This window comes from Lampris incognitus, chromosome 8, assembly GCF_029633865.1.
Source record: "Lampris incognitus isolate fLamInc1 chromosome 8, fLamInc1.hap2, whole genome shotgun sequence".
Classification (NCBI taxonomy): Eukaryota; Metazoa; Chordata; class Actinopteri; order Lampriformes; family Lampridae; genus Lampris; species Lampris incognitus.
In genome coordinates this window covers 61,185,077-61,203,140 of record NC_079218.1, presented here as the reverse complement: position 1 = coordinate 61,203,140, position 18,064 = coordinate 61,185,077, and the positions used below count along the sequence as shown (strand labels likewise).

The 18,064-nt window shown below is 46.4% G+C and overlaps 1 protein-coding gene across 2 annotated transcripts in view; it reads right to left on the bottom strand.

The window, feature by feature from the left end:
* The window catches only part of LOC130116828 (A disintegrin and metalloproteinase with thrombospondin motifs 2-like), a 304,782-nt gene that overhangs the window by 241,616 nt on the left and 45,102 nt on the right, over window positions 1-18,064 (bottom strand). For both annotated transcript variants that reach the window (XM_056284894.1, XM_056284895.1), the window contains exon 3: window positions 16,486-16,645. In XM_056284894.1, the coding sequence (XP_056140869.1) occupies window positions 16,486-16,645 (160 nt within the window). The remainder of the gene's footprint in view (window positions 1-16,485; window positions 16,646-18,064) is intronic.

The following is an 18,064-nucleotide window of genomic DNA, read 5'->3' as shown; positions in this document are numbered from 1 at the left end:
GCCGCTATAGCTCAAGCTACCAACAACAACGTGGATGAAACGTCCAAAAAAAAAAAAAAAAAAGCAGTTCACCTCGTTGCCAAAAATATGTGGTAACTTCTACTTCTAAAAAGGTCCACTTCATGCTCCAAGATCAACTTTATCTTGGCTGGGTAAAAACAATACTTTTACACAGAGGCTTTACTTTTCTTTCACACACACACACACACACACACACACACACACACACACACACACACACACACACACACACACACACACACACACAAAACGAATTGAGGCCCACAACCCGGAAACTCCCGAAAACAGCATCCCCTAACAATAACGACAACGACCCCTAGCGGGAGTATGGCTAATTACATTATCCTAATTAGTATTAACTTATTTTATAATGATCACATTACGACAGAGCCAATGGCTCCTACACTTCTTTTTTTGTTGTTGCCCCGAGCCCTGGGAGAAGAGACAGGCGACGATATCATTTAGAAAGAGAGAAAGGACATTTGAGAGACAAGAGAACAGTTGCAAGTTACAATTTCTTCCCAGAGCCCAATTAGTCAGGGATCCACAGGCTCAAAAGCTCAATAAAATGGGTTGAACATGACATGGTCTGCCCTACTTTTTGTTTGTGTTTTTTCTGTTAACTTGGACACTTAAGTCCAATAATTGAAGGGTCTGTTCTGCAGGAAACACCGCGGAAAAAAATTGAGGCCATTTTAGTGTATGTACCCTTCATGTTTTGACAGAAAAATGGGAAAAATTATTTTTTTCTCTAAATCCTCAGTGGGTTGGGTAGGCTGTCAATAAATGCATTCCAGATACGGAGCCTGAGTTCTCAACCAAGCAGCTGAGGAGAAAGCGGCCCAGTACCAACTATACTGCTTGCTTAATATGTCAGAAAACAGACAGTAATGCTGGTCCTCTTCAGAAACTGACGGATCGAGGCTATCCTTCCCTCCTATATGCTGTAACCAGCAGAAAGGACAATGTCTCATTCAGAATTGAGAATGAGCTGGAACCTCAATGTGACTTTCTGGGGAGGAATCCTATGTGGCACACACAATGTCGTGCGAAGTACACAAATCGTAAAACTGTTGACCACCGGAAGAAAAAAGTTGAAAAGCAAGAAGGCCCTTCATTTGAAGCAGAACTTAACCCTGAGCCAGACAGCAGTAGGCCTACTAACAAAACACGGATGTCAATGCCATAGCCAATCAAACGCAAGAAAGATTGCTTCATTTGTGGAAGAGCTTGCACAACCAAGGGGGATAGATCCCTCATTTTGATCACCACTTATGACAGACAGAATGCAGTATGAGAAAAAGCAAACAAACTTGAAGATGACGATACGCTACACAAGATTCGTGGTCCTGATGGAAACAAGTGTACTTGACATGATTGCTGATGAATTCCGGTACCACAAGGAATGCATGAACATCTACCTGACAAAGCGTCTTCGTGCACAAGAAAAGACTAGTACTGCCACCACTCCATATGATGCTGCACTGAACCAACTCATATCTCGGATAGATGAGCCCCTTTTCAGAGAGAGTGCCATATTCTTCGTTACAGCTTTGAGGGATGAATTCCGTAAATACTTGGAAAGCCATGGAGTTCACAATGTTGCCTCATACAGATCTCAGTCCTTGATAGCCCGCCTTAAAAGGCAATATGAAGTAGTTGGTAATTGTAAAATAATGGTTGTGCCACAGAAAGGACGCTCTAGCCTGATTTGCTCAGCAGAAATGAATGTTGGCTGCATGCTCTCCAAGTTGAAGGAACTTAAGGAGACAGCTGAAGAGGCAGAGTATGAAGAAGAAAGTGATGATGAGTTGACACCTGATGACACCATAGTCTCTTCCTACAACACTGCAAAGAAAATACGGAAGGAGCTCCAGGATCAACGTAAGGCAGAGAAGCAGGCACTGAAGGTGGCAAGAGAAACCAGAATGGCTCCAGACAGTGGAAGTCACCAGATGCCTGGAAGTATGACTGAAGACCTGTCACTGCAGCTAGAGATATCATACCCGGAGGCATCCCGAAGAGTGAGCTGTAACCTGTATAACCACCTGGCATGGATGATAACAGACGCATCCCCAGAGTTAGGTGAGGACAGCCGGGTGAAAGTCAGTCCTAAGCAGCAAGAACAAGTTCTCAACCTTGCCCAGGATGTCTGCCAAGCAGCTGCCAAGATCCCAACACCAAAACACGTTGGAACAGCTTTGCACACCCTCAAGGAAACCAGAAGCAAGTCGACTGTGTCACTTCTAAATAGATTTGGGAACAGCATCAGCTACCAAGAAGCACAGAGATATATTACAACAATGGCAAAATCAGTTTAAGAGCAGGCAACTAAGGATGGTGCCTTCATACCAACGAACCTCAAGGTTGGACGATTCACACAGTTTGCATTTGACAACCTTGACTTCAAAGAGTACACAAAGGATGGACGAACACTGCATGGCACAACACATGTCATATTCCAGTACAAGAATCCAGATGAAGACCCCACACCAATGGTTACTTTACCTCTGCTGAAAACCCGCCAATCATCCCTGCAATCTTCTCAGCTGTGTAAAACCAAGGAAAGCCACCTCAGTCTAAAAGATCGTCAAAGGAGTCGCTCCCTGGTTGGAGTTGAAACAGAGCCTAAGCTACCTGTGTGTCTAGCAGAACCTCTTGACCACCTGAGCATCCTGTGGCATTTGGTGCATAGCTGCCCTACTGTACTCTTGGAGGACCTGAAACCAAGCTGCGCTGCTCCAACATGGAGTTCATTCCAGGCATTTCTCATCCCCGATGCCACCCCTGCAGCTGTGATCAGCTATGGTCCCTTCTTCCCCAAGTCACCAACAAACCCAGATGTGGTTGAACAGTCAGTTCAGTACTGCATGGGTGTGTCGAGAAAACATGGCCAAGAGTATGCCATCATCACATGTGACCAAGCAATCTATGAGGTGGTTCTGAGTCTGCAAAAGAATAACCAAGAGAAATATGCCAAACTTATCTTGCGCATGGGTGGCTTCCACATTGCTCAGAATTTCCTTGGAGCCATTGGGCATTTGATGCAGTCCACTGGAATCGAAGACATCATGGTCGAAGCTGATGTCTGTCTCCGTGGAACAGCAAACAAGATCATCAGTGGGAAAGACTACTATGCAATGCTGCATGCCCACACTATGGTGTATGCAGCCATGTTTGCCCTACACTGGGAAGCATTTTCCAGATGGTTGGTCATTGAAGAGAAGGACCTGGAGTACATGTGTGTGCTTGCCAAAAATGTCCAGCTACTCCTAGATGCCCTGTCAGAAGAGGATGTACAGAAGGCATCTTCTGCATGTGCTGATGCAACTGACCAACTGAAAAAGCTGTCATGTTTGATGGCTGAGTTTGATGAAGCATGTTCCTCACCTACCACAAAGCTATGGCTAATGTACATGGATATGGTGATTCTGAAACGGTTCATCCATGCTGAGCGTGCAGGTCTGTGGAGCAACACCTGGCTGAAGTAGAAAAGATGTTACCATACCTTGTAGCTGCTGGCCACTACAAGTATGTATCCTGCCTGCCCCACTACCTAGAAGCAATGAGAAGCCTGCCTACACTGGCTCCAAACATCCATAGGGAAGTCAAGGATGGGAAGTTCACTGTACGTCAAACAGAAGGACGGTTCAATGGTGTCTGGACAGACATGGCACTTGAGAAAACCTACAACCGTGATGCCAAAACAAAACTCTTCACTGGCATCAGTCAGCTGCCAGTGGCCATGGAGAAATACTTGAAAGCTCTTCCAGTTCTGACAGCCATGTCAGAGCAGACAAAGGCTATGGCACACCTGGATATGGATGACACCAAACACCATGAGGACTTTAACAGCCAAGGTACAAAGGAGGCAGAAAGTGTAAGGAAAATAACAGATGTTATCAACAACCAGATGATCAATCCATTCACATGTGAAGAACAGGAGCTGATGAACACCTCAACAGGCCACAAAGCTCCATCTGCAGACTTGGCGAGCGCTCGTGAAAAAGGACTGGAAGCACTGGCTGCAGCAAGAAAAACAGACAGTGAGAAAGTAGCCCAAATAAAACTTGCCACCTTTGCAGCAAAGCCAAAAAATTCACTCTCCATGGCATTCAAAGCCAAGAAGGTCTACGAGGAAGAGAGTGCAGTTGTCCGGAACCTGTACTTTGTGCAGGACTTAGATGAAGACAGGAAGGTGGAAGTCTTTGGTCATGAATGGACAAGTTGCTCAGCCTCTCTGTTTGAGCCAGATCCGTCCCTTGACCAAGGTTATGCTATGCGTAAAGGAAACAAGGCAGACTACCTGGCTGCAATCAAGACAGTCCTTGGCAGCTCATGGGGGGAAGTGGACAGACTACCGCTGTCTGACAAGCCTGTTGTAATGGTAGTAGATGCCATGGCATTCATTCAACGTTACCAACATCTTGGGAGCAGCACCTTCCATGAACTGCAAGGAAAGTACCTGAGGCAGCTCCTTGGAATCATCCCAGACAAGTGTGACTGTATCCACTTTGTTGGTGACTGATATGATGTCTCCCCTGCTGAAAGTCTGAAAGGTGAGGAACGAGAGAAGAGGATGAAGACCTGCTCTAGCAAAATGAAGGAGTACAAGCCACATGATACTCTCCCTATACCTGAATGGAAAGGTTTCATTCACGATCCATTGAATAAAGATAATCTGTTGAACTACATGGAAGAAGCATGGGCAGCTCAGAACAAGTCACTTCCTGCAGGATGCACACTTATTCTTGGTGGAATCTTCCGTGATCCTGGTCGCACTGTCCTGTTGTCAGCGGATTGTCAGGTTGAGCTTCCAGAACTTTCCTGTGAGAAACATAAGGAGGCAGATACCAGGATGTTTGCTCACATTGCATACTCAGTAAAAATTCTGCACCACAAACGCGCTGTAGTGGTTGCGACTGACACAGATGTAATCATGATGTGCATGTACTGCATCACACACATGGATGGCCGGCAGGAGCTGTGGGTGAAGACGATGGATATCTTCCTACCTGTTCATGCCATCATGAAAGCTCTGGCAGGGAAGTATGATGTTGCAGCTGCAGATCTTACATCCCTTCTCCTCAGCCCTACATACTTACCGGATGTGACACAGTGAGCTATCTGTACAGAAGAGGAAAAAGGCGGGCTTACACAACTGCCATTAAACACCTGACAGATCTTCTGCCGCTGTGCAGGTACGGTGACCCTGAGGAAGGCCTGGATGTTCAGGAAGAGGTCATAACAGTAGCAAGGCGATACATGGTGTCACTCTATGACAGCAGTGACTTTGGTGGTACTCTGGATGCACTGCGAGCCCATCTCTTTGCGAGCATCAAAGGAGACATGTGTTGCCTTCCACCAACTGAAGATGCCTTCCTGTTACACCTTCGCCGAGCCCTGCATCACTTGGCTGTGTGTAAGCGGGCACACATGGTTCAGCCAACCTACCCGGCTGCCAGTGATTTTGGGAGACAGCTTGTCAATGGCAAATTGGTGGCAACCATGATGCTGAAGGAGGCAAAACCTTCTGAATTCAAACACAGCAAATACTGTCGCTGCAAGAAAAGCATGTGTGCCCGAGGAGGCTCCTGTGCAAGAGCCAATGTGAAGTGTGGCATTGCATGTCTCTGCACCGGGGACCCCAACACATGTTCAAGGATTGAACTTGCGCTTGAAGACAGTGACGCATAACGTAAGTAGGCCTTGTGTGTGTGTGTGTGTGTGTGTGTGTGTGTGTGTGCGTGTGTGTGAGGGGGGGGTGCATCTTGTGTTGCGCTGCTGTATAACCCACCCTGCCTGTCTTGTTTGCTGTCTCCTCAGGTGGTGAGGGTAGAGGTCTATCCCCAGAGCAGTATCTGCAGTGTGACACCCTCCTAACTATCCCACCTCACAGGGACCTGCTGCACCTTGTTAATCAAGTTATGTTAAATTATTTTGTTCAGTTGAAGTTTAATTTCATTTTTTTGTAATTAGTTGTCATCTGACACAATAAAGTAATAAAAATCATTTTGCTGTTTTATGTTTCTTGTGTTTCACATTTCCATTGGGAGAACAGGGTTATGTTAAAATCAAAAAGATGCCTTGACCATGATGTTTAATAATGTGGACATTAACAACCATGTTAAATATCCAGTATGTCTTTCGGGATTTGGAGAGTAGCCCAAAATTCTGTCGAGGTTCTGAGCTTGTTGATCGCCAACTAGTTGTAAAATCATCACAGAACCAATGATTTTGGTTGGATTTTTATAATTTTTTCTGTGGAAGGAGTATACTGTTTAGTGAAAAGAATAGCATATTGACTGATGTCATAACTCGGGGCCATAGTTGATTGCCAATGAAGTAAAGATGAAATTATTGAAAAAGTGAAAAAACGACTAAATATTTTTGCATTAAATTGATCCCAAATCATGTAGAAAATTTTTTTAAGTTATTTTTTCAGTGGATATCGTCACCACATGTGTTCTGTGTATCTGGAGTGCATTTATTGACAGCCTACCCAACCCACTGAGGATTTGGAGAAAAAAATAATTTTTCCCATTTTTCTGTCAAAAAATGAAGGGTGCATACACTAAAATGGCCACAATTTTTTTCCGCGATATTTCCGGCAGAGCAGACCCTTCAATTATTGGACCTTAGTGTCAAAGTTAACAGAAAAAACACAAACAAAAAGTACGGCAGACCATGTCAGGTTCAACCCATTTTTGAGCCTGTGGATCCCTGACTAAATGTCCAAAAAGTTAATAAAGATAACTAAATAGTCTCATATAAATGAAGTTTCCAAACAAAAGCAAAAAAATAAAAATAAAAAGCCCACGCAATCTCACCACTTTGTCCAGTTAGAAAAGGGGTCTTCGACTTGCAGTAATCCAGTGAGGCCCTTTAAGGTATAATCCACAAAAACAAAGGTGCAGATCGAAGGTTTGTGAAACTCCTGGTAATTCTGCGTGTTCAAAGCCTCCAAACGCCAACTGCTCCCCTGTCCGCACGCTCAGCGAAGAGGTAAATGTCTTCTTTTTCTTCTTCTTGGTTTTTATTGGCGGTTGGCATCTGAAATTTTGCATTACAGGCACCTACTAAAATGTAAGAACTTCACAGTACTAATTATTTACATTGTACACCCTAAGTGATCCCATTCAGGACACTGTCCATTCTATAACCCAGACTCAGCCTGAGTTGATGCAAATCCCTCTCAGTGGAACAGCGACATCTTCTCCAGATATTTCAAAAACATTCAAATATCTCCTGGCAGCGTCCAGTGCCATCTTGATTCTTTCCGACTTCCCTTTTTTTTTTCCAGCAGCATAATTTATGACCCTGGCAATGAACGCCAAAAAACCCTCTTTTCTTGTCCATGCAGATATTCTGGTCAGTTCCATTCCTTTTCTGCTCAGGTTCTTTTTGCACTTCCACCATCTCATCATTTCTCTCTACTCTTAGCAGCTTCAGCACGACAAGTCCCATTTCTGCTCTCATCTTATTCACTTTCTTTTTCTTAATTCTTCTTGGACACTGTGCTGACCTGTATCATGATTTCCCTTGCAGTGCAGACACTTGGCTTTTACTTTCTCAACTTTACACGCCTCTACTTTGCAGCTGTCCTCCCCACATTCCCCACATCTTTTGATTACTTTACATTATGCAACACTGCTTCTTTGGACAATTTTAAAAGACAACCGAAAACCTATCTTTTTACTTAGACCTATGGTCTGTACTCTTCTGATCTTCGTTTTATTTATTTATTTTCTTATCTAGTATAAAGCATCCTTGTGTTTCTTGAAATGCATTATACAAAACTAAGTTGCTGTTGTTGCATACTGCAGCAACATGTCCATATTCTTGACAGCAAAAAACATGTGAGAGGAGCTCTCCTTCGGCCTCACCCTGTAACTTACATAATCAAGGTACACTCTTTCCGGCAACTCCACTTCAACAGTCAAACAGGCAGACTTGATGTCCTCCTTCTCAGAATCTAGTCATTCTTCTGCAACGTTCTGAAATGATTCAGCCCCTACTGACAGCGGCACGCCACTTATCACTCCCTTCTTCTTTGCTTTTAATACGAGTGGGAAGCAAGTCACACAGATACCTTCTAAATACCCTGATCTTAAGGGCTCTAGCTCTCTGACGCCTTGATATGCAATCTATGATAATCAATGATAAGGATAACTTCTAGTCATCCTGATCAATCATACAGCTCCAAGTTTTCTCCCTACAAACTTTACGGCCACATGTGGGTCCTTGAAAATCCCATGTACTCTTGTCACGGCCATCATCCGAACAAGATATGTTTCCTCTGTTCCCAGTGACTGACAAGAATCACTGAAGCAATTTGATGCATTCTTCTTCCTTTTCTAACCCTCCCATCCTCATTTCCATTTTCAGTTTCGCTCTCCGACTCCGACGCCATTTCCCTCCCCCCAGGTAAACGTCATGTGCCCCCTTCCCCGTTTAAACATGCCGAAGTTGTATCGAACTCTGTTTCCCCATCGAGATCTGTTTCCCCCTAGCCAGAGTTTGATACAACACTGGGATGCTTGATTAACCTTAACGTAACCTTAACCTCAACCTAATCTTAACCTAACCTCAACCTCAACCTAATCTTAACCATAACCTAACCTAATGCTTACCTGAACCTAATCTTAACCTAATTTAACCGAACCTAAACCTAACCCCAACCTTAACCTAAACCCAACCTCAACCTTAACCTAACCTTAACCTAATGCTTACCTGAACCTGACCTTAACCTAACCTCAACCTAATGCTTACCTGAACCTAAACCTGACCTTAACCTAACCTCAACCTAACCTTAACCTAATTTAACCTAACCTAACCTCAACCCAACCTCAACCTAAGCTTAACCTAACTTCAACCTAACCTCAACCTAACATAACTGTCTTCAACACTATCATCCCCACCAAACTAACCACCAAACTCCTCTCCCTTGGCCTCAACCCCTCCCTCTGTAACTGGACCCTGGACTTTCTGACCAACAGACCTCAGTCTGTTAGGTTAGGTGACCACACCTCCTCCACCCTGACCCTCAGCACAGGTGCCCCTCATGGCTGTGTTCTGAGCCCCCTCCTTTTCTCCCTCTTTACCCACGACTGCCTGCCAACTCACCCTTCAAATGTTATAGTTAAGTTTGCAGATGACACTACAGTCATTGGTCGTAGGAGGTCTAGAAGCTGCAGCCACTCCCCCATACACATCAATGGGGTGGAAGTGGAGCGTGTTTCCAGCTTTAAATTCCTTGGAGTCCACATCAGCGAGGAACTTTCCTGGACATTAAACACCCAGGCCCTTGTGAAAAAGGCCCAACAACGCCTGCATTTCCTGAGGAGGCCGAGGAGCGCCCGTCTATCCCCCAAAATTCTCACCAACTTCTACCATTGCACCATAGAGATCATCCTGACCATCTGCATCTCAGTGTGGTACGGCAACTGCACCTCAATAGACCAGAAAGCTCTGCAGCGGGTCGTCAAGGCGGCCCAGCATATCACCGGTACCCAGCTCCCAGCCATAGAAGACATTTATCACAAACGCTGCCTTCGAAGGGGTCTGAGCATCAGCAGAGATCCCACCCACCCCAACCATGGACTGTTCTCCCCCCTGCGCTCTGGGAGGCGCTACAAGAGCCTCAGAGCCCGCACTACCAGGCTCAAAAACAGCTTCTTTCCACAAGCTGTTGCTGTGGTCTTCATGTGTGTATATCTTATACTGTGTTTGATGTGTTTGGGTGTATCTGTCTTGCACTGTTTGGTGAAGCCACAGCCCTCAATTCACTTTAACATGTGCCTGCACATTGTTTTTAGTGATAATACTGTTAGGGTTTGTGGAAGACTCCAAGCGCACGACACCAGGCAGAGATGGGATTAGCCGAAACTGGCGTACTTTATTACTAGCTCATACAACAGTCAACACAGGAGGGCAATGAGCGACTAAGAAAACAGGAAGTCCAAGAAAAAAACTCACTGGTAATCCAAACTGGGAACACGGCAGGATACCTCCACAGGGAAACTTCACAGAGAAAACAGTAAACCAAGGGCTGAGATAAACTTGAAGAGAAATGCACCGGGAGGGAAGAGTAACCACTCCTGTGAGGAGATTACGGCACGAACTGACAACGGGCGCTGGGAGACCAGCAAACTTAAGCCCAGCCCTGACGACTAAGCCCGGACCTCACGAGCTGATTGGCTGCCGGCACGGGGTGGGCGGGCCACGGCGCGGGGTGGGCGAGCCGTAAAAATACATTGAATTGAATTAACCTAACCTAACTTCAACCCAACCTTAACCTAACTTAACCTAACCTCAAACTAACCTTAACCTAATGCTTACCTCAACCTAACCTTAACCTAACCTTAACCTAACCTCAACCTTAACCTAATTAACCATAACCTAAACTGAACCTAACCTTAACCTAACCTTAAAGCCAACCTAACCTTAACCTCAACCTAACACTTACCTTCACCTCATTGTAACCAATAGCCTACCTGTTGCCATGTGAACTCTTTTGTCTGGCGATGGGGAAACAGAAATCAATACAACATCGGTGCAAGAAAAGTTGATCCCCAAAACAGGCAACTGATACACATACACAGCATTTTAAATAAGTTGTAGAAAATGCCATACATTAAGATGGACTAGGCGACCATTACAAACTGACTTAGGTATGACCAACCCGGTCAGGAACTGACCTTCTTACTGACTGCAAAGTTCTGAATGGGACTTTAATTATCATACGTATTATATTAAAGCCAATAAAAAACACTAAATGCCAGAGAGCCATTCAAAATGAGAGTCACCAGCAGCACCTTCCCCACCGGCCAACAAGAAATCATGGTTGAACTTGAACACACGCAGAAGGAAAGAACCCCCCCCCCCCCCACACTGCCATGTGGTAAAAGCTGCTGTGAGAGAGAGAGAGAGAGAGAGGGAGAGAGAGAGAGGGAGAGAGAGGGAGAGAAATAAATAAAATGATTCAAGCCCTGCTGGCATGTTTCCTGGAATAATTCTGTTTTTTTCTCTTTCCATTAGAAATAATGTCAGGCAGGCAGGCAGGCGGGCAGGCAGGGGGACAAAAAACCAAAGAAAAACAGAAAGACAGACACAGAGAATGACAGACAGATGGAGAGACAGACAGACAGACAGACAGACAGCGAGACAGACAGACAGACGGAGAGACATGCAGGTAGCTTTTTCATCACTGATATCACACTATAAAAATGACACTCATTATATTTGGTTTGTTTCACTTTTTAGTCTGTTTTGTTTCAACTGACACCTTCCACCACTGTGTGTGTGTGTGTGTGTGTGTGTGTGTGTGTGTGTGTGTGTGTGTGTGTGTGCGTGTTTTCTCCATGGATTGTCCCCTTGTCGTGCTGGAGAAGCCTGTATGGTCCTGAGATCCCGAGAGCAATGCCGTCTGGAGCTATGCTCCTAGTAGGGTCACCCATGGCGGTAAGGTCAAGGGGGAGGTCCCTGACAAAGAGCAATCCAACCAAGACCTCAACGGTGGAACAGGCAGAGGATGATGGCTGACTTTAGGGAAACATCACAATGGCTGAGAAGGCGGATGAGGGCTGCAGCAGAAATGGGTCCCCAGTCATCTTGGAATCGATGCTACTGGATCCTGACCCAGATCTGTCAAGGACCGTGTTGTGGGTGTCTGTGCACCAGTCTCTCCACGTTAAACAAAGTCACACACAGACGTCCTCCATGAAGGGAATCCACCCTAACGTCCCGGATTAAGTCCTATGGTGACTGGCATGAAGGGAATCCAACCTAACATCCCGGATTAAGTCCTATGGCGACCGGCAAGTGGCAACGGGGGCAAGATTGTGAGATCTGGAAGCCCCTAGTCATGAGCCGGCACATCAGAATCAGAATGGGAATACTTTATTCATCCCCGAGGAGAAACTGGGTCCTATTACAGACACTCACGCTCTCGTAAAGAAAAACTAAAAGCTAACAAAATACAAGATAACAAGAAAATGGAAACAAATAGAAATAAAAGATAAATAAGAAGTAGAAATAAGAACAAAATATATAAACATATGGTGCACATAACACCCTATCTATCCTGCACTACCGCAGCACGAGACAAGCAGCACAAACAAAACCCGACAGGGTAGAACAAGTGGGAGGGCTGGTCTGATGACTACTGACTGACTCTGCGTGTCTGACCCTCTGAGGGAGGAGGTGTAAAGTTTGATGGCCACAGGCAGGAATGACCTCCTGTGGCACTCTGTAGTGCATTTCGGCTGAGTGAGTCTGTTACTAAAAGTACTCCTGTGCCCAACCAGCACATCATGGAGTGGGTGGGAGACATTGTCCATGATGGCACATAACTTCAACAGCATCCTCCTCTCAGAAACCGCCGCCATAGTCCAGCTCCACCCCCACAACGTCACCGGCCTTGCGGACCAGTTTATTGAGCCTGTTTGTTTGTTTGTTAAGTTCTCAGCAGGTTTGTGTTTGTCAGAAGTTTGATTGACAGCTGGTCTCTTGATGACAGCAGAGGAGCGATAGATGAGGAGCTGTTTTCCTCCTTCTTCGTTTCTGAGATCTTTCTTGTCCCACTCATTAAGATATATTTCTATGGGCTGGGGCATACACTTTTTAATCTGTTCCATTAGCACAAGTGCACAGATGCCTTCAAAAGTGGAGGTCCCAGTAGAGGCCAGCCCCTGCCAAACTCCAACTCCAGTCTCTTAGCTAACTCCAGAAAAGATTCATCACTTTTCCTTCTTAGGGACCGGAACTGCCGGCGGTATGCTTCCGGAACTAACTCATACGCTGCTAGCACATTTTTCTTTACCATACCATAATCCCTACTTTGCGTGGCATCTAAAGTGGCATATGCTTCCTAAGCTCTCCCTTCCAAACTCCTCTGAATCAGCCATGTCCACTTGTCCCGTGGCCATTTCATCTCCTCAGCAATGTTCTAAAACCTTCAAAGAAAACACCCACTTCGGTTACGTTGAACTTGGGTATTAGCCTCAGACAGCTAGTGGGATCAAAGCGGCTGTCTGGGACCTGTCGCAAAGCAGGGTCCTGAGACAGCACTTTGTCTCTTTCTAGTGCCAGGCCAGCTTGCTCAGTGTTTTGCTCCTCCTCCTCTTTTAATTTAATTCTTTCTAGCTCAATTCTCTCCATTTCCACCTTCCTATTCTCCTCTTCCCGTTTGAGCCTGGCTGCCTCTTCCTTCTCTGGATCAGGTAGATTCAGGCGATCCGGAATAAGCTGCACAGTCTCACTTACTTTTATTCTAGACCCAGTGACTATCTCATAATATTGGGCTACAACCCCCAACTGTTCCTTCTTCAACCCGAACAGCTCACTACGGCTAGTAAGCCTGCTGCAGTATTCTTCCACATCAAAGGTGTCCGTTTTGCAAAGCGTTTGAAATACACAAATGAGACCAACACATGCACAGATTAGCTGTATAGCAAATACTGTCAATTAACAATAGTGCCACAATGATTAACGGAAATACACTGGGCAAATACGGCGACCCTCTCTGAGGAATCACTCATAACGTTGTCTAACGCAGCACAACGCAACAAACGGCTCCATCCTCGGGTGCCATCTTCCCCACGTGTATACAGATTAATTCAAAAATAACTAACAATATATATGAAGCTTATCTGGTGAAACAATGTGTAGCTAGCCAAGTTAGCTGCTAACAACAAGCAGAGCAACCTGCTTTTACCAGTGTAATGTCATCTGTTGCAAACCACAGCAATGCAACACAACAAACAGGAGACCGCTCAAATCACACCGTGCTACAACGCTATGAACCAGCCTCCATTAGTCACGGTCACTCAGGCACTGGACTCGGGCGCTGGCCTGTACCCAGCCGCACTCCCAAGCTAATGACCCCACTGACTCGGACAACAGAAACACACACCCATGTCTCCACGTTGACACGGCTGTTAGAGAACAAAGCCCACAGAGGGTATTGGTGCTAGAGCTGTCTTGCTGACTGGATGTGTACCTGAGCCATCGCTATTCAGTCACACGAGCAGCTAGCATGCTGCTAGCTCGACTTACCGCTGCTGCAGCAGGCGGAAACCAGCGTCTCCTGCTGCCACAAGTCCACCCCACCTGAGCCCCACACCGCCTCTGCTGACGAGGAGCTAGCTAACTGCTCGGCTAATCAGGCATGCTAATCACGTTAGCTTCCTGATAGCCTGACAGCGATCCCGGACGAGCCCCCAGTTGTGATGGTACAGCCGCGACTAGCCCACAACCGGAACTTGCCACTGCAGTAGCACAACGTGAAAAGATGAGGAAAGCCAACGCAGAGCTGATATGACAACAGAGGCGAGTAAACCGGCAGCCATGCTTACGTCACCGCAGCCGTGAGCCGGTTCGGGACCCGCGAGGGCGTCTCCTCTCAGCGGTCCGAAGAACGCAGTCTCGGCTCCCGCCAGTCCCGCTCGAGCAGCCGGAGCTCACAGCTTGTTTGCGGCGGAGAGAGAGGTGCGTAACACGCCGCCCCTTCCTCTGCCGGGGGGCCACACAGCTTACCGATCAGCCATTCCCGACAAACGAAAGGGCCGGACGTGACGTCACACCCAGGAACCCGGGCGCGCTGGGATTTGTAGTTTTTACTGTTGTTTTTTCGGATCTCCCGGGCGTGACGCGGCGTACAGCTGCGGCGTCCCGGGGGGTTACGGTCAGCTCTGCACAGAAGACAGGCGCAAGGGGAAAGAAAGACCCCCCCCCCCCAAAATATCCGTAACAATCGGGGTTTTTTATATATATATATATCTGCATTTGTTTTTGATTTTTTTGGCACAAATTGAACTTTATGGTTATTGTTCTGGCAATGGGATTTTTACGTGATATTTCGTTTTTCTGTTTTTGAAAAAAAGCACACAGACTGATGGAGCAATCTAGTGACACATGTCACAAAAAGAGGTTTGATGAAGCGGAAGTGGGACTTGCGTTTCTTATTTGCACAACAGAGATTACTGAGAGAAAGGTGAGAGGATTGTTCATGGTCTTGATGTTATTTAAATGAAATTAAACTTGGCTCATTTTGTCACCATTTTGTTGGGACAGGGCATGACAATGTTTCTTCCTCCAAAGGGGGACATGGCAGAGAAAGTTTGAGAACCACTGACCTACAGCAGGCACCTGAGAACCCTGGAACAATACCACCATAAAGCCTTACGAACGATGCTGAGGATCCGCTGGAAGAACAGACACACCGACATCAGCGTTCTGGAAGAAGCCAACATGACTAGCATCACCACCACAACAATGCTGCACCAACTCCGATGGACAGGCCATGTCATCCACATGTCCAACACACGTCTCCCAAACAGATCCTGTACCCCCAGCTGAAGGAAGGTGAGGAAGCTCCCGGCAGGCAAAAGAAACATTTCAAGGACAATATCAAGACCAGTCTGAAGACACTCAACATCACCTCGAGCAACAGGGAACACACTGCACTGGACAGACACTCCTGAAGAAATCCATGCAGGAAGGAGCTGCACGTCATGACATGGAACTCCACTGTGCTGCAGAGGGAAAGCCACAGCACTGCAAGGAGAGAGAGGTAAACACTCAACCATCACCCCCAACCACCACCACCATGTTCCCCTGTCCACACTGCACCAGAGTCTGGGGACCGCCACCACGTTCCCCTGTCAACAATGCACCAGAGTCTGTGGACCGCCACCACGTTCCCCTGTCCACACTGCACCAGAGTCTGTGGACCGCCACCACGTTCCCCAGTCCACACTGCACCAAAGGCTGTGGACCGCCACCACGTTCCCCTGTCCACACTGCACCAGAGTCTGTGGACCGCCACCACGTTCCCCTGTCAACAATGCACCAGAGTCTGTGGACCGCCACCACGTTCCCCTGTCCACACTGCACCAGAGTCAGTGGACCGCCACCACGTTTCCCAGTCCACACTGCACCAAAGGCTGTGGACCGCCACCACGTTCCCCAGTCCACACTGCACCAAAGGCTGTGGACCACCACCACGTTCCCCTGTCCACACTGCACCAAAGGCTGTGGACCGCCACCACGTTCCCCTGTCCACACTGCACCAGAGTCTGTGGACCGCCACCACGTTCCCCTGTCCACACTGCACCAGAGTCAGTGGACCGTCACCGCGTTCCCCTGTCCACACTGCACCAAAGGCTGTGGACCGCCACCACGTTCCCCTGTCCACACTGCACCAGAGTCTGGGGACCGCCACCACGTTCCCCTGTCCACACTGCACCAGAGTCTGTGGACCGCCACCACGTTCCCCTGTCCACACTGCACCAAAGGCTGTGGACCGTGGATGGGCCTCTACAGTCGTCTGAAGACCCACAAGTAGACAACCCGACGGGGAGGACAGTCATACTCGCTTCGAGTGACTGCCGATGATAATGATTATGATGATTGTGTGTGTGTTTGTTTGTGTGTGTGTGTGTTTGTTTGTAAAGTTCTCACCAGGTTTGTGTTTGTCAGAAGTTTGATTGACAGCTGGTCTCTTGATGACAGCAGAGGAGCGATAGACAATGTGCTGTCTTCCTCCTCCCTCCTCTTCCTCTCCTCGCTCCAAAGGCTCGATGAAGAAAAACTCATCCGGACCCATTCGGATCATTCCTGCCTGATAAACAGTGTTTATTAATGAATAATGTGAACTATCGCTCATTCATTTATGCCATCCATCTCCGTCTGTCTGTCTCCAAGTGTAGAACGAGGTTTCCTGCTCTCAGCTTCCTTCATTCTCTCGTGAAACACAAACAAACACACATGAAGCGTAAGACAGAGCGAGGTAGACAGAGGTCATGTCATCTCATATTATAACAATATCGTTATAATAATATCGTTATAATAACACCGTTATAACAATACTGTTATAATAACACCGTTATAATAATACCATTATAAAAATAACGTTATAATAATACCATTATCATAATACCGTTATAACAATACTGTTATAATAACACCGTTATAATAATACCGTTATAATAATACCATTAAAATCACAGAAGGTTGAATCAGGTCATCTGGACACCACATTTACTGACAGATATGTTTCATCATCAGCTAAGTCACCTCTTCAGTCTCACCTGACTGCAGCTGTCCCCACCCTTATAAACAATACAGTGGCTGCAGGTGTCCCCACCCTTATAAACAATACAGTGGCTGCAGGTGTCCCCACCCTTATAAACAATACAGTGACTGCAGGTGTCCCCAACCTTATAAACAATACAGTGACTGCAGGTGTCCCCACCCTTATAAACAATACAGTGACTGCAGGTGTCCCCACCCTTATAAACAATACAGTGGCTGCAGGTGTCCCCACCCTTATAAACAATACAGTGACTGCAGGTGTCCCCACCCTTATAAACAATACAGTGACTGCAGGTGTCCCCACCCTTATAAACAATACAGTGGCTGCAGGTGTCCCCACCCTTATAAACAATACAGTGGCTGCAGGTGTCCCCACCCTTATAAACAATACAGTGACTGCAGGTGTCCCCACCCTTATAAACAATACGGTGACTGCAGGTGTCCCCACCCTTATAAACAATACAGTGACTGCAGGTGTCCCCACCCTTATAAACAATACAGTGACTGCAGGTGTCCCCACCCTTATAAACAATACAGTGACTGCAGGTGTCCCACCTTTATAAATAATACAGTGACTGCAGGTGTCCCCACCCTTATAAACAATACAGTGGCTGCAGGTGTCCCCACCCTTATAAACAATACAGTGACTGCAGGTACCCCACCCTTATAAACAATACAGTGGCTGCAGGTGTCCCCACCCTTATAAACAATACAGTGGCTGCAGGTGTCCCACCCTGCATAATTACCCTCAATGTAATGTTTATATCAGTGCATAATTACATTGATACCAGTGCATAATTACATTGATACTAGTGTAATAATTACATTAATACCAGTGCATAATTACATTGATACTAGTGTAATAATTACATTAATACTAGTGCATAATTACATTGATACTAGTGTAATAATTACATTGATACCAGTGCATAATTACATTGATACC